General features: G+C 45.8%; 1 protein-coding gene across 1 annotated transcript; it reads right to left on the minus strand.

Moving 5' to 3' along the window:
* Window positions 1-1,931: 1,931 nt before the first annotated feature.
* phf1 (PHD finger protein 1) lies at window positions 1,932-16,597 on the minus strand. The gene is made up of 16 exons (XM_052065400.1): window positions 16,422-16,597; window positions 16,126-16,281; window positions 15,628-15,972; window positions 15,439-15,520; window positions 14,239-14,325; window positions 12,661-12,755; window positions 12,100-12,248; window positions 11,912-12,007; window positions 10,791-10,859; window positions 10,581-10,704; window positions 9,364-9,431; window positions 8,882-9,013; window positions 8,480-8,558; window positions 7,490-7,605; window positions 5,669-5,737; window positions 1,932-5,143 (listed from the first exon to the last, which is right to left on the minus strand). The coding sequence occupies exons 3-16, from the start codon at window positions 15,703-15,705 to the stop codon at window positions 4,861-4,863; spliced, it is 1,527 nt and encodes a 508-aa protein (XP_051921360.1). The 5' UTR covers window positions 15,706-15,972; window positions 16,126-16,281; window positions 16,422-16,597; the 3' UTR covers window positions 1,932-4,860.
* Window positions 16,598-17,409: the final 812 nt, after the last annotated feature.

Raw genomic sequence — 17,409 nt, forward strand, 5'->3', positions numbered from 1 at the left:
AGTGGTAAGCACGTCGACTTCACAGTGCAGAGGTACCGGGTTCAATTCCAGCTCCGGCCTCCCTGTGTGGAGTTTGCATGTTCTCCCCGGGCCTGCATGGGTTTTCTCCGGGTACTCCGGTTTCCTCCCACATTCCAGAAACATGCATGGCAGGCTGATTGATCACTCAAAATTGTCCCTCGGTGTGAGTGAGGGCGTGCATGGTTGTTGGTCTCTGTGTGCCCTGCGATTGGCTGGCTACCAATTCGGAGTGTGCCCCGCCTACTGGCCGAAGACAGCTGGAATAGGCTCCAGCACCACCGCGACCTTAGTGAGGATGAAGCGGTTCGGAAGATGAATGAATGTATCTTGGTGTGGCAGGCTGGCAGCAACATGCTTCCACAGCATGTCTTTTCATAAAAATTCAGCCAGTTTTTGTGAAAGATATTTGCTTCGCCTGGCATTGACTGGCTAAATGGCAGCAAGACAAAATGTTAAAACTGTCTCTTTTGTATTTTTGACTTTGAAGCTAGACAGTTTATTCGGACCATTCAACATGCCACATGAAAACCATTAAATAGTTGAATCTATGTGCGCTTTATAATGCTTTTTGTAATAATGATTTTGTCAACTTTAAGAGAACACCAATAAAATAATTCAAATTTATTTAAAAAAAAAAGTCATGTCATACCTGGATGCAGCAGCCAATCATACAGCAGTGGCGCGTGTCCCGCAGCCATACATTTTACAGCGGGGCATGTCCTGCCTAGATTTCGTGCGGATTCCGACTAACGCAGTCAACTGCGCATGTGCAGGGATTTAAAAGCGGTTGCCCGCGAAGGAGCGTCGACTGTAACCAACAAAATGTGAACAAGCTTCCCGTTGTGCCACTGTAAGCACAGCCAGCCATGGGGCTTGGTCTTTGTCATCTCTGAAGGGCGAGCTAACCTGATGAGAAAGATAGTACTTTCAGTACTTTACAGTTGGGCTGCCGTGACATTCAAACAATGCCATTGTTTCGTGTAAGGAGCCTACTCCAAGGCGCTTTCTTCTTTTTAAACTTTGTTTTGTCGGTTGGCAAACAAGCTCGAAGATATTTTTCTATGTGCGGGCAACGAAAAGCCTCAAAGAAGTGAAAACAGTTAGCGCTATTCATTCTTGCCTCCTTTTGGGTGCCTGACTGAAAACCGGAAGTTCATCTGACGGAAGAAACTGAAGAGCTAAAATGGCGTTCTTTTCTTTGAGGTGAGACGAGCACAAAATGTCATTTGATTGGCAACTGTCTTTTCTTTAAATTGTATCTGTATATGTGTGTATAAATAGAGACAGCTATCCAAATAGTGAAGAGAGATAGATGGTGCGTGTGTGTGTGTGTGTGTGTGTGTGTGTGTGTGTGTCATCAGAGGGAACGAAAATGCTGCATCGAGCTTTTGTTGAAGAATTGTCGCCACTTAGTGGTAAAAAGTAGCCACAGCACAATTCACAATGTTGGTTGAACTCAAAAAGAGTGTGTGTGTGTACACTCTCTCTCTCTCTCTCTCTCTCTCTCTCTCTCTCTCTCTCTCTCTCTCTCTCTCTCTCTCTCTCTCTCTCTCTCTCTCTCTCTCTCTCTCTCTCTCTCTCTCTCTCTCTCTCTCTCTCTCTCTCTCTCTCTCTCTCTCAAAGAAAGGAGCAACTACGATCATCCAGTATCTTTGGCTTGGTGCCATATTCGGTGAAGAGTTTACTCCCCTCAGAAAGAAGCAGCCAGTGGCCTACGAAACCCAGATCTGTCGATGCAACCCCAAACAAACAAATGTTGATGCCAAATGCTGTAAATTGGACAAATCGTAAGGGCCTCCCTCTCGCTTCCGGATTGTATTGACAATCGTCGTAAATATGCTGCCAGCACCTCCACGCTCATCTCCCCACAACCCCCCAAAAAACACACAAAAAAATGACGGCTCTCAATATCCGGGAAGATGTGCGTCTTTATTCCCTCCCTCCTCCTTTTGAGAGAACAACCTAAAACAAGCACTTGACAGGTACAAACATAGCATTAGAAAACACGCTAAAGTACATTACACATCATCGCAACCCCCACCCCTTTTGCGTCCCTAATACAAAGCTACAAACTCACTTCAGGGGCTGAAAAGTGTGAAGCAGTCTCCTGCGTTGGCACAACAGAAAACAACTTATACATTGTTTGTCTCCTCTGATGCAACTTGCCAAACTCAAATAAACAATCATTGCATGTGCCGTATCAAACACAGTGCTTTCGTAGAAAATAGAAACTCTGAAACTTTTCACCCACTCTATTCTCATGACAAACATTGAAATAATTTAGCATAAAAAAAATGCCCCCTTCCCTTTGTGACATGCAAAAAGACAGTCCTTGATTGAATACTGAAGTTTCCAATTATCTGTTTTGCAACAGAAACTTCAACAACAGCACTTTTGCGTCCGATTTCAGCGTTTTGTTGACCAAATTTGCAAAATGGACTGCAGCAGTGTCAAAAAAAAATCAAAGTAATTTCCTGAAAACCCAAATATTTGTTGTCCATTTGGAATGTCAAGAGGTTTGTTTGTCTTATATCGCAAGGCGATCTGATTGGTCCAACCCAAAGAACTATTTTGCAACTACAGGAGAAATACAACAGCAGTATAATGTGGCTGCGTAATTATAATAATAATAATAAAAGACACATACATACATACGTTGGATTAAATGTAAACGTATGACAAAAAATGTATCAAATATTAGTTAAGCAAGCTACAATCTCTTCAGGAAATAATCCAATGAGAGGACTATTTGTCCACCTCCAGGTGACTTGTTTTATTTTTAGCAGGCAGGTCCTCAGTTTACGAAATTTGGAGGTCTGGAATGGTGCGGCATGAACTAGTGTGATGAGCGGCGAAAAAATATGTCAACAACTTCCTTTTTCTCGCTGAATTAGTTTTTTTAGGGCTGCCAAAAATTTGAAGAATCGATTAATCTTTTCATTTTCTTATTTTTCTCAATTCATCTATGAATCAGATAAAAAGTAAAACATTTTCATCCTTTTAGTCAATACCAAGAAATGATTTAAAATTGACAGTGCAGAGAGGGCACAAACATCACTTGATTGTGATTCAATGACTGGTTTGGTCTTTGACATTCATCAGAAAATCGGTCAAAATGTTGAGCAGTGTTTTCCAAAATAAAAGCCGACCGGGTTCAACATTAACGATGGCTTGGGGCCACCACTTAACCGGACTGACCGTGTCTGTACAGATTTCACCTTGTAATGTGCTGAAATCAACATGTTCTTGCTTATCTAATAATGTATATTTTGAGTTGGTCAGTTAATCACATTCTATCGCCCCCATTCGGTGCACATCGTGCACGACGTACTCTCGTAGATTTTGGCCACCGAGGCTACAGCTTCAATATTCCATCCGCAGGTATGTCTATAGGCTACATGTCATTCCGAATTTGCTGAAGTATTGTTTTGAATCACAATATCAAGTGGTTGCCTTGATTGCCCACTGACGCTGTGTACTCGCATGCATTTATCGGGAAAAAAATCGAACCATTCTTTTTTTTTTTTAAATTGGAGAGTCACAGCCCCCGCATTTACACCAGTTACGACTTGTCAAACTTGTGTTCCCGACGGACGCCGTGGAAAATTGCAAGCCCCCTCCGCCTGAGCTGAGCTCTCCTGTGGCCGACATGAAAACTTGGTGCTGGTGACTCCATATCACCCAGAGGTGCCTTGAGATACGAGTGACCCGGTTGAGCCGTTGTTCGCATCGTTGTATTCATTCATTTCTTTTCTTTGCCATGAGCAAAAACCTTTAATGTGTCTTTTCAAGAGTCTAGTTAGTTTTATGTTTACAACAAATACAAAATGCCATAGATGGGCCAATGGATGTTGGAATACAAACGGTGGCGTAACAAAAATAATGAACACTTGTGTGGTTTGGTTTTGAAGTGTGAGCAGAAACTTGACTTTGACTGTGAAACGAAACAAAAAGCAAAGAGTGAATAACATGTTGTTAAAACAACCACATGACTGCATGCAAGGAGAATGGTGGCCTGAAAGCAAACACAGAATGGGAAACGCCATAGAGAGGCTAGCGACTAGCATTGATGTGGTGGTTTTAACAACCTTGAAGCAATGAATATATATAAAGCAATACATGTAGACAGATAATAGCAATATGCGCTGGCATATATTCTTTATCCTTTGCAAAGAATGACTAATATTTCAGAATTTCTATCTATTTGTACACTGCCAAAGTGCAACAAAAACAGTTGAATTCTTCCATCCATCCATCCATCCATTTTCTGATACGCTTATCCTCACGAGGGACGCACGCGGGGGTGCTGGAGCCTATCCCAGCAGTCTATGGGCAGGAGGCGGGGGACACCTTGAACTGGTGTTCTTTCCATTCTATGAAATGATGTCATCACAGCATGTTTTTAGAAAGTACACTATCACAGAGTGTTATTTTTTTACCGTTAAAGAGGACATGACAACAATTGTTATTGGGTTTTTTGGGGTTGGGGCGGGGGGGCAGCTGGCACCTGATTCAAGTCTGAAAGATGGTTTGAGATAGTGTTTGGTGTCAATGGCGTCGCCACAGCGTAAATTCAACTCATAGCTCAAGGCACCACTGTACAAGAAAGGACGAATCAGCTTTTGACCTATTTGTAGCTGTTTTGTAAAGCTTGAAAGTGGAGCTGCCCGCTTGGCGCGCCGTCAGCGGCTGGGCTGAAGGAGCCTCGATCTCCAAAAGGCAAGAGTACAAACATTCCAGGAACGCTTGGGGACATAGGACTGACCCAAGCGGCAGCAACCCGCTGCATTTTTGCCGCCTTTTCTGCCTCTTTCGTGCCTTTCACTCAGTGCCTGGAGTTCAGTACAAGCCCACGTTGTCCCACTCCACGAGGTACTGCACCTTCCCGTCCGGCGTCACGCGTCTGGCCAGGATTCTCACCGCCTCGCCTCCGCTCCAACTCCTGGGAAGCCGGCCGTCTTCCGTCCCGTCGCCGCCCCCGCCCAGCGCGTCTGCCTGCGGGTACGGCGGCAAGTCGTGTAGCAGGATGGCCTCCGCTTGCTTATGTCCCGGTTGCAGGTGCTGGCCCGAGGTCAGCTGGTACGGGAAGCAGGGCGGGGCAACTCGGCAGCTTTCGTCCATGCTGGGGGAGGAGTTAATTATTATTATTTTAATTATTGATGAATCTCTAGATATTTATAATTAATTGATGAATACGAGGCGGCCCGGTAGTCCAGTGGTTAGCACGTCGGCTTCACAGGGCAGAGGTACCGGGTTCGATTCCAGCTCCGGCCTCCCTGTGTGGAGTTTGCATGTTCTCCCCGGGCCTGCGTGGGTTTTCTCCGGGTGCTCCGGTTTCCTCCCACATTCCAAAAACATGCGTGGCAGGCTGATTGAACACTCTAAATTGTCCCTAGGTGTGAGTGTGAGTGCGAATGGTTGTTCGTCTCTGTGTGCCCTGCGATTGGCTGGCAACCGATTCAGGGTGTCCCCCGCCTACTGCCCGGAGACAGCTGGGATAGGCTCCAGCACCCCCCGCGACCCGAGTGAGGATCAAGCGGCTCGGAAGGTGAATGAATGAATGAATGAATGATGAATACGATTCCCGCAATAATCGATGACTAAAATACCGGTAGTTGCGACATTGCATAAACAAAAGAGCAAAGACCTGTTGCAGGAATGGAGACCTCGGGAGAGTGCCGTGTGGTAGAGTGCGTACATCTGCTTCGGCGGAGAACTGCAAAAGGAAAAGCAGCGTTTTTTGTCATTTTTATTTTCATCGCTATTTTACAGTCATCAATGATACACAAATTTAATGCTCTTCGCAGTCAGACCAGGGTCTGGTTGTGATTTCCAGTGAGTAACGAGAGGCCATTGTACCACGTTCTTCACTTTTAGTTTACACGCCGAACATTTCGTTACATTTTTGAATGTTGACAGTTCATAATTTTAGAAATTTTACTTTGACCTTTAAAACGTGATCTACGTGATCGAATTTATAATAAAATGTAGTGTTAATCAGGCGGCCCGGTAGTCCAGTGGTTAGCACGTGGGCTTCACAGTGCAGAGGTACCGGGTTCGATTCCAGCTCCGGCCTCCCTGTGTGGAGTTTGCATGTTCTCCCCGGGCCTGCGTGGGTTTTCTCCGGGTGCTCCGGTTTCCTCCCACATTCCAAAAATATGCATGGCAGGCTTATTGAACACTCCAAATTGTCCCTAGGTGTGAGTGTGAGCGCGGATGGTTGTTCGTCTATGTGTGCCCTGCGATTGGCTGGCAACCGATTCAGGGTGTCCCCCGCCTACTGCCTGCCTGGAGACGGCTGGGATGGGCTCCAGCACCCCCCGCGACCCTAGTGAGGATCAAGCGGTACGGAAGATGAATGAATGAATGAATGTAGTGTTAATCATTAAAAATATACAGGTATATCTGATTCATGTTTAAAAAAAATTCTAAATAATCCAGCAATAAATATTAAAAAGTGAGTCGTACTTATTTCGCGACCATGCTGAAAAAAATTGACGGCAGTGGGTGACCTGATTTGCACTTCGCGATTTATCGGAAACAGACTGGCTTTCACTGGATGTTTTATTTCTCTGTTCATTTGTCTTGTTTTTTTTTTGCATACTTATTTGTATAATTATTGAAAATATCAATGGCCTTGTGTCCAAATTTCTGAATTGATGAACTGTATGTTCCTTTCAAAGGTTTTTCACCTCAAACTTGGGCAACTGGACTTCAGTGATCTCAATTCATCATTGGTACCGCCCAACTCACTCTCAAGGACTCCGCGAGAACTAAGACAATGGCACGGAAAATCCGACTGGACCCCCCACCCCTCACCCTGCCCACCACCTCTTCCAGTTACTCCCTTCAGGTAAGTGCGATTTAAACCATACACACCAAAACCAGCAAATATTCAAACAGCTTCTGCCCTCTCGCCATTAAGTCCCTAAACAGTAACTGAAATCTATTGTGACTTTTTGCATTTCTGCACACCCACGTGGGACAGTATTACCGCACTGATCATTGGAGCTCCAGCTCTCTACAATATTCCACAGCACCCGACACTTAAAAAGGGGTCAAGGACTTTCTGCACAACTGCACACTTAAAGTTGTACTGTACTGCAATCGCTTCTACTGGTAACTTAAATGATCTGCGCCAACTAGTTTTGCATTGCGCCATTGATGGCTTTATCTCTGCAGACTTGGCCAATAAAGATAACGGATGAGCATTCCCCCCCCCCCCCCCCCCTTTTCGGCTCAATTTCAATTTGCTCTTGTCTGACTTTGAAACTGTACTTGACTTACACAATCGGCCTTTGCAGCAATCCCTTCAAAACCTGCCAAGGAAAAGTGCCCGCGTAAGGTTTTGATTTATATTTTCGAACCAGTGACATGATTCCAGTTTGTACAGTCCTGCACCAAACGGGTCAAGTGACACTTCAACCATCCCGTGACCGCTAAAAAAACGTGATAAAAGGTGCGTCACCTCAGGTGGAGTTCCTCCTCGGGCTTGGCAGGGGCGTACAGGCTGTCCCCTCCCATGTAGCCGTGGCAACATGGCAGCAGCTCGATGGGGTTGGACAAAACCGGGGCCGGACACGCCTGGACATGACAGACAAAGCATGATCGCGACTCCTCCTCAACATCATCTTTTGCTTTCAACTAAATTCGTAGACAGTCAACCCTCAACAAATCCGAGTTTACTTCCTGGTGGCATTTCCAAATATGGGCATGGTGGCACTCGGTCGCCATCGTCCATGTGCGGCTGGTATATCCTCAAACAGGATAATTCATCAATCCCAAAGCACTGTCATTTTGGGTGATATCGCCCTCTGCTGGCAACCAAAATTAACATCGCAAGTACCGCCGGCAAAAGTTGTGAACGTCACGTGACCAAAACCCAGAACACAGGTTAGCGGCAGATTCCCTGTGCATGATGCAAGTTGAACAACGTTTCAAGTTCTGGCTCAGACTAGCTTGGCATCGACCTGCCGCTTAAGATAAGATAAGAAAGAAGATAAGAAAGATAAGAAACCCTTTATTAGTCTCACAATGGAGAAATTCCCAATTCACAGCAGCAAAGTTATGAAAGTAAGAAGTAGAACATCAAAATATAGGAGCTGCTGGAAAGGCAGCCACTCTCGCGGCGCCATTTTGAAGTCAAAATAACAAAAATAACACAAGACACACACAGAAAATGTGCCACACCTTCCTCCTGAAAAAAAACAAATGCATTTGTCTCTAGCAGTAAACACTTGATGAATACAAATGCCCACAGCGGTCAATCACTCGCCTCTCTGGTGAATCTGATGTATTTTATTCTGTCATGTCATTCGATAAATATTCAGTGTGAACTTGTCCTGCGTTTTGAACGCAGCGTCAAGCCACGGCGGGAGGCGGCGAGCCGCACGCCTAGACTGCAAAACGAGCGGCGCCGGACTGATTGACGGCTTATTTGGACAGCACGGGCACTGACCTGCGTCTCCATGATGCGGCGCTTTGATTTGCGTGACTCGGGTCCGGACAGCCTCCTCTGGCACGGCAGTGACAGCGGGCTGAAACGCAAACACACCAAAAAAAAAACATCAACACACACATTCATTACTATGCTAATGAGATGTAGACAGGCCTCGAGGGAAAAGAAAAAAAAATACATTTTCCCATTTTGGGTGTAAATCAGCCAAGCATGAAGATGAGATGCGGATTGACAATTTCTTTTCACAGAGCCTCTCATTGAGGGCGGGATTGACATCCATCGTTTTCAGAGTTACCAACGGCGCACCAGTGAACAAGATGGATCACTATGAGCCCATTTTAAAATCATAATCGGGCAGATTGAAAAATTGCTCTTTGTTTTGTGACCAAACGAGACGCTGACCTTCTGCGGTGGGAGATGTTGATGGGCGGCTCGGTGATGAGGGGTGACGAATCCGACGACAGTGGAGGCGGGGCTCGAACCTGAAGCCCAAAAAGACATTTCTTCTTTTTGATTTCTTTCCCAGAGACAAACCTGTTAAAAAAAAACACGTTAGTTTGCCAAAGTGAGCATGCTCCTCTTTAGGCACATGAAATGTACTTATAGCTTCAGAGAGAAACATGTTGCGATGGCATTTGTCATTATAGCGCAAGAAATTTGGGGGGGTAAAGATCACGGGCAAATTCAGTGCTTTGGAACTCATTGACTGGATGAAAATATCCAATTTGGGTGTGGAAGATGAAGAATGTGTCATCGCTGTCTTGATTCTATTGTGCGAATCAAACAATTGATGACCCAAATCATTCTTCGTTGCAACCCCAATAATCAATTTAGTGTCAAATGATAATCCAATGATTTCAGAGTTTCATTTGTCGGCATCTCACCGGTCCTTTTGGGAGTTGAGTGCGTTGAGGAGGTTGTGACATCGCTCTTGCCTCGGCGTGTCTGAGAGCTGCGCAAACGAGAATCAAACCCTTAATGCGGGCAATATTTAAAAATAAAAAAGCAGATGCTCGTAAAAATGTGTTTTAAACTCTTTCCAAGTTGTAAATGGTTATTGTCGCGATTCCCCAAGCACTACATGTAAGTCCCAATTTGGTCTCTTCAGTGTAGTACCGCCTTATGCCACAACATGCCCGGCAGCACTGAGCTTTTCTGAGTGACAAGCAGCAGAATTAGGAGCGACTAGAAGAAGCACTGCCTCCACCTTGCCGAGAGAAAATGTCTGTGATTGTTGTCTACTTTGTTTGCAACATTCATGTGCATAGGTTCGCATTTCAAATACCCGAATACATTATTAGTAATGAACGACATGGTTTGGTTGAGCATTTTGGTAACGGACAGTTTTATAGTTAATGTGAAAGGGAAGTGACAATGTGTATGTTGCTTGGTTTTCGGGTCAGTCGGTTTTGTACTTTGCTTTGTAGGCGCGAAGGGATACGTCCTGTGGTTTGACGCTCCCAGCTAGGTATGATCTCGGTTTTTGAATTATGATTGGTTATGTGCTTTTGGGTTTAAGGTCCCGATTAGCTATGGTCCAGTTTTTTTTTTTGTGGGGGCGGGTTGGCTATTCCTCACTACATCCCTTGGTTTAAAGGCAAGGGGAGACCGCTTTATTTACACATTCAATGTGCATCACAAAATTAAAAGTTTAAAATGTGAAAGCATTTGATAACAAGAAAGTTCAAGACATTTAAAACCAAAATAAAAAGTACCTTTTGAAAAGATTCTGTTTGTGTACATAATACATACATAATATGTTTTCAGGTCCCAATCAAAACTAATCCCGCCGATTGGTTTTTGGGATGGTCACGTACGTTTGGACATTCATAAATGGGCGATTCACTGTCGTGGTAAAAAGGTAGAAAACGGCGGTCATTTTGTTTTATTGATTCCTCCCAAACTAAATGAACAAATGGCTCTTTTTTTGTCTTTCTTAGCTGATGTCAATTTGGCACTTTTCTAAATGCTGTGAATTTGATTTTAGTCAGTTAATGGGCTTCAAATGTCCACTGCAAAAATAAATAAATAAATAAATACAGTGCCCGCAGCATTTCGCACAATTTCATCATGCTGCTTTTAAGTGGAGGATTCACAGTACCGCGCCCAGGAGCAACGAGTCCCAGTTCTCGTTGGTGAAGGACAAGATTTCATGGTCAAAATCAAAGTACTTCCTCTTGCAGCACAGGGACAGGTGGTAGAGCACCAAGTGGGCCAAGTCCACCCTGCAATGCAAATAAAAGAAAGGAGATTAGCTGCTTCGTATCCTGCAAGGTTGGCCAGACTAAGTCATCAAATGTTTCACCAATACCAAGTCATGGGAAGTCTTTTGACGGTTTCTGGTCCTTTATTACACACTGAGCACTGGAACTGATAAAATCTGAAACAAATGCAAAGAGAACAGTCAATTCTGCTTTACAACAAGGATAAAAATTACAAAAAGGCAAATGTCCCACCCGACACGCTCCACATACAAAAACAAATTTGCCATATAAGGAAAATTGCTCAACGGTCATGTCAATCCAATCTCGACTTTGATTTTACGCTTCCTGTTTCGACGTGACATTTTCCGTTCCTCTCAAACTACTCCAATGCGCCTCTTTGCACAATGAAGCGCTGTACGGCAGGGCTTCTCGCCGTTGCAGAAAACAACCGGTCATGAAATGGCTGTTCCACCTACGTGTGGCCACTCTCACTGCAGATGAACACCATCACCTCTCTCAAGTCGCTGCCGGTTTTCTTCTATTTCAAATAACTAGCGGCTGACCCTGGATCTCAGTTGACATGGCAACAACATTGTGTTGCATCAGTTCTTCTATCAGCTGAAGGTCATATTGTGTGTATGTGTGTTGGGTGGGGGTTGCAAATGAAACACGCATCACATACGTGAACATGTTTACTATTCCTCCTGAGAATTCAGGCTTCCGTCTTCCTCCATCACCTGCCAGGCAGTTGTCACCGCTAAACGCCAGCGCGCCTTCTCTCGCCTTTTCTCTGACTGTCAATCAAAAGGCGACGACAAGCACGACTCCCCCGATAGCTCGGGTAATAACGGCGTGTCAAGGCGGGTGTTAAAACCCAGCTGGCTAATGACAATCCCAACTTCATGCATACGTTTTATGAGGCGCCAACGATGCAGCCTGCCTGCGCCATTGGTAACTCTGAAAACGTTGGATGTCAATCCTGCCTTTCTGTTGTCTGAACGTGAAAGGGGGGCCGAGTGGTCATTGAAGCAGAGCCCGTTGAAAAAACGGGGGGGGAAAGGCTGGCATGATTAGTGTTGCCGTCGTGGTTTCCGCCGTAGTTTGTATGTGTCGAGTGTGAGTCGTTTATTCAATCATTTCGGCTAGCTCTGTTGCTAGCCTACTATCGCGCGTAAAGTCGCGATCGACAGGACAGGCGGAAGGAAGGCCCCAATTCCAGCGCACTTGCCTGTCCCCGTAGAGGAGAGGCTTGGTGAGACATTGGGTGCAGGCCTCGTGGAACCACTGGCCACAGCTGGCACACTGAAGCATCTTCAGGTTCCACCTACGCACCAGCAAAAAACAAAAACAAACATTCATTTAGTTACGTTGTCCATGAGACGTTTGCGCACGTTTGAAGCCTTTGGTCTCGCTCACTCTCCAGGTCCGGCGCAGTAGCAGTAACACTGCTGCTGATTGGACAGATGCTGCGGGTCCCAGTCCAGCGAGGTCAGCTGATAGGGCAGCCGCAGTTTCATGAAGTGCATCAGGCGGGCAAAGCGGCCTCGTTTGATGGCACCGCCTCTCTGGGGGGGAGGGGAGGAATTTGACAATGGGGCTTTAGTGGGCAGGTGTGAATTTTCCCGTATCTCTACTTTACTTGGGTACTTTTTTTTTTAATTTTACTTGTATTCCCAGTGTACTGTACAGTAAAAAAAAGTGCAGAAAGAGTTGTGGACCATGAAACAGTGAGGGACGACTGTCATAATCATAACAGTGTTTTTTTTTTATTGTGATGATGGTCATAAATAGCTGCCATTTAGCATAAGAGCTGTTTCTAATATTTTGTCCCTGTCATGGAGCAAAATAAGGCAACCAAAGCAGTAAATGCAGCCTGGAAAATCCTCAAGCGTGAGCTTGTTTTGTTTTGTTTTGTTCTTCCATAGTATGCGACGGGCTTTGTGCAGGTGTAGCCAAGTGTGAGATGAGCGTTCCGACCTTGGTTGCGACGGCAAAGACGCACTGGCGACATATCCAGGATTCGCTGTCGGCTTCGGGCTCGATGCTGGGCGTGTGGCACTCGGCGTGGTAACCTGAGGCGGGAGGCTTTTCATTGGCGTTTTGTCTGAGCGGCAATAATGGCACAGCGGCTGGTTTCCAGGTTTAGCGCCGCGCCATGCCGCATCCCTTTATGAGACTATTTGTGTCCTGGGAGCAGCAGGTCTGTTTATCAGCTCATTCCTGCGCACACGCTCGCTGACAGTTGCCTTGTTTGTCAGATGGCAAAATCTCAGCTTGTTTCCTGCCTTTGAATTCTGATGCTCAGTGTCCTATTGCTAGTTACCTCTTTACATCTGCTTGTTGTAAGCACGTACGATTAGAGTTGCAAAAATTCATTGATTTGTCAACAGCTAAACGATTATCACATTCATCCCCAAATCTTTTGCTCATCGTTTTAGAGACATTGCTGAATTCTAAATTGTTCAAATCCTCAGAAATGTCAGCCTCTCAGAGAAAAAATCTTTTGCTTTTAAAGCAGACTTATTATCTCTGTGTTTGCGCCAATTGAAACCTTTGCAAACAGCTCGTCTGTGAAATGCAAGCCATGACATCACTGCCATGACGAACAGACACCACCAGATGGCGGCATTGCGTCGTTTTGGATCTGAGCTCGGCTTGTCATGTTGATCATGAGGGAGAAAAATGGTTGGAAGTTGGACAAATTTGACACATTATAGAACGAGGGCGTGTTGCAGTGGTGAACAGAACGTGTGTACGGCGATGGGCGGGGGGGGGGAATAAGACGGCATAAAAAAATAAAATAAATAAAATGACCGACATTCCAATCGACCCATGTGGTAAATCAGCTTCCCTCGTGGCAAGTTTTTTGCAGTCGGTCTGTAAATATCGCAAAATACAATTGAAATATCAATCAAAATGCTCCAAAACAGCGACACTTGCGTTTTGGGAGTCTTTCTCACGTTTTCTTTTGTGTCTGTGTATCTCAATGTGCAGTGTATGTCTGTGTCTTGGCTTTTATTTTGCCGTTTGAAGTTCAGTTGCGTGGCAAAAGGGAATCTCTTTTCAACTCCATAAAGAAGGGTTAAAAACCCCAATAAAATAAAAATGCCAATTAATTGGTTAGTAATGACTGTATGTATTGTTACCGTTTGTATTATTTCCATCTTCACCCCTGGCTCGACTTTGCCACATTCAATATGGCGACGACACGCACATCCATTTCTGTTCTTGTATCGAATGTCTACGCTTCGGAACTGCAACCATTTTTCTTGAAAGCAGTCGGGCGATGCATGGTGGGTATTGGGCAAAGCGCCACCATCAATCACGCGTCAATCAAGATTCTGGCTCGCCACCTCGTATCTTTCACAGCTAATGTTTTTTCCTCCTAAATATGTCATTGGCTTCCCTTCCAGTCACAATGGCGGGGTTGCTGTGGCGGAGTTGAGGGGGGTTGCACATAGATCATTTATGACAACACCTTGTTTATTTTCCTTTCCGCGTCAGCTCTTCAAGGTCGGTGCGGGAGGAAGTGTGTGATGAGGTGCTACTCCTTACCGTGGCGGCATTTCAGACAATTTACGAGGGGTTCTTTAAGAGGCGGGGCCTCGCAGATACAGCAAACTTCTTCCACGCCTGCTGCAACTAGACAAGAAGAAGAAGCATAGTGGGGGGGATAAAATAAGAGGGGCAACAATTAATCGGCAGCTAATTTCTTATCAAGATATTTGACGGGCAGCACGGTAGGCGACTGGTTAGCACGTCGGCCTCACAGTGCAGAGGTGCCGGGTTCGATTCCAGCTCTGGCCTCCCTGTGTGGAGTTTGCATGTTCTCCCCATGCCTGTGTGGGTTTTCTCCGGGTACTTTGGTTTCCTCCCATATTCCAAAAACAATATTCTAAATTGTCCCGATGTGTGCGTGTGTGAGTGTTTTTTACTTTTGTATTCCTTATGCAGGAATAAGTTATGTTTTCGGATGTTTTAGTTCTGCAAAATGTAAAGTGACATTCCACATGATTGCACAGTATAAGAACTGAAATCAAATAGAATGGTGAGCTTCTTGACAATATGCGATAACAAAGGCTGCTGCGTTTATAATGCAGGTCAATTCCGATTTATTTATTTATTTTAATCGTTTTTGTCTGTCAATATGAGCAGGACAAATCACTTTTTTTTTTTTTCAAATCCGACCTATGTGCACATGAACGGGATATTTATCCAATGCGACTGCAGTCTGGATGCTTTCATGCAACCTATTTGCCATCAAAAGTCACAAGTGTTGGACAAAAGTGAGATAGCACACGAAGGAGCAAAAAACAAGAATGTTTTCTGCGCCCCCTTCTAGTTTAAAGACGATATTCTGATGATTATTGCGTTGGTGTAATAAGAACGAAACAGATGAATCCCTCTGTTTTCATCCGCCTCATTGCGTGCGCTGCAATTTTGCCATTATGTACAGTGTGCTCCGCTGTCGACTAAACTTGACATCTGCATGCCCTTGGGCTCGAATTACCAATGTCACCGTTTACCTCTTAGGTCACGTGATGTTCACAATGCGAGCCCGAGGGCACTTTGACGTCAACTTCAGCTGACAGGTGCAATACAAAATGGATGGGCGAATTCATCCGCTCCATTCCTACACCAGAAGGGCTTTTTCCACTTGTGGAGGCACACAGAACATATTCTTGCATATGAAATTTTGGACTCGATTTCCCCTTTAAGCAACGGAGAGCTGAGACTGTAAAGAGTTTTCCTTACACGAGTGGATGTCTTTTCTGAGGACCCAGAACTCAGAGTTGTCTTCGAATCTGACCAGGCAGCATTGCTTGACGCCGTCTACCTGAGGTCGGTCGGATGGGGGAGGGAGGGAGGGAGGGAGGACAGTGATTGACACCAAGCTGCAGCCTTCAAGTGGCAAAAAAAAAAAAAAGAAGAAAAAGCACTTACCCGCTTGACGTTGCCCAGGTAGAGGAGCCCATCGCTCCATCTGGCCAGTACATCGTCCCCCTCGCTCACTCTCCCCATCCTTAGTCCACCGACACACGCACACGAGCGCACACACACGCACGCGCACGCGCGTACACACACGGAGAAATGTGCGAACGGAAAATGGGATTTATGCGCTCAACACTTGGATGACGAGAGGATATGGCCGGGAGGAAGACGAGAAAGAGGAAAAGGAAGGTGTTTACACCCCCCCCCCCCACCACCACCCCCACCCCCTCTTCCGCTTTCCTTTCTCCTGGCTGGTTACGTCGTCAGTGGGGTTAAACGCCTCCTTTTTCCCTTCGCCTTTTTTTAGGGGGGTGGTGAAGGGGGGGGGGGCGGTTAACGTGAACAACAAGACACGATGAGCACACAAGCAAAGCGAGTGAGACGAAGTCAAAGCACCGCATGACGACTGCTGCGGCCGGTTCACTTTGACCAGCAGCAAAACTTGCCTACCTTCTGTAAAGTCCAACTCCTTCCGTCCGATTTCCTGCCGTCCTTCCTTCCTTCCTTCCTTCCCGTCGGGGGTCACGCCGATTCGCGGCCAGGCTGCGAGTGCATCATCCTCCTCATCATCCTCATCCTCATCATCACCTTCTTCTTCACCGCTGGCTGCCTGTGCATGCGTGCAAGTGTCAGTCAGCGGTGAAGAGGAGGAAGAGCGAGTAAGAAGCCAGCACGCGTCCTCCTCCGCCGCCGTGCTTTCTTGCTCTTCTCGTTTTTGCTTTTGTTTAGGTTTGTTTGTTTTTAACCTCAACGTTACCGAACTGCCTTCGCCGTTTTATTCTGAGCGACCGCCGGCGTATATCAAGCCGCCAGAGACGCCATCTTCATCCTCCTCCCTCGCTCTCTGTCTCTCTCCGAGCGACTTGTTGTGACGCAGACATAAAACACGGAGATAGAGAGGGAGGCAGATACAGATAGAGGAGGGAGGCTGCTGGGTGACGGATGGATGGAGCCCCAAATTGGGGGATGATGATGATGATGAGGGAGGGTAGGGGGAGGGGGTGGCACGCGGCCAGCGTGCTACCTCTAAACGGTCAATTAAGCGGCCAATTAGGGAGCCTTGAAACACCTCGTTAATTGCCGAGGCTGGATGGAAATTTGGGCTGCAGGGCTGCCCCCCAGCCACTGACATCACCAGTATTTGTCTCCTATGGGTAGTACACCTGAACTACGTCGGAGGGGGAAAAACGCACGTTGCTGCCTTAACCTTTTACTGTTTCGGTCAAGTCGGGCAGCAATTAAAAATAGCCCCAATGACATTCAAGCTCTCGCTGTGGGAACGTGTATTCATACAGTTACACAATGCGGGGCAAAGTGAACTTAACTCCGGTGCAGATTCACCTTCGTTCATTCTACCATATCGCCAACGAGGTACATTTTTTTTTTAAAAAGTCACAGGTGTTACAAAGTTCATATACACTGAGGATGTTCCATGTCAAATTTGAGCTACGTACTGAAATGAAACGTAGATTTGGTAGTGTGTTTTAAATCAGGGAAATAAGTGGGACTCCACCTCAAGTTGTTTTTATGGCAGCGGTTCTCAAAACTTTGCCATAAAGTACTGCCTAAAATAATACTTTTAGAATACAGTAGCATCGAAGGCCTAAGTCTTCATTCAAAGAAAAAAAAAGACAGTTTTTATTGGTGTATTGTTGTAAGCAGGCCATGAAGCTCCATCTCACCCGACAGGTTTTCAATGGGGTAGAGGTCTCGGTAATGAGATGGCGATGGGAG

The sequence above is a fragment of the Hippocampus zosterae genome, chromosome 5 (genome assembly GCF_025434085.1).
Source record: "Hippocampus zosterae strain Florida chromosome 5, ASM2543408v3, whole genome shotgun sequence".
Lineage (NCBI taxonomy): Eukaryota > Metazoa > Chordata > Actinopteri > Syngnathiformes > Syngnathidae > Hippocampus > Hippocampus zosterae.

Excerpts from the sequence above, each read along its gene's own strand:
- phf1 (XM_052065400.1), bottom strand. The coding sequence starts at position 15,705 with ATGGGGAGAGTGAGCGAGGGGGACGATGTACTGGCCAGATGGAGCGAT. Across the intron at positions 12,249-12,660 it reads TCTTTGCCGTCGCAACCAAG|AGAGGCGGTGCCATCAAACG; the intron begins GTCGGAACGCTC and ends CCTCCCCCCCAG. Across the intron at positions 7,606-8,479 it reads GCCGCATCATGGAGACGCAG|GCGTGTCCGGCCCCGGTTTT; the intron begins GTCAGTGCCCGT and ends TGTCATGTCCAG.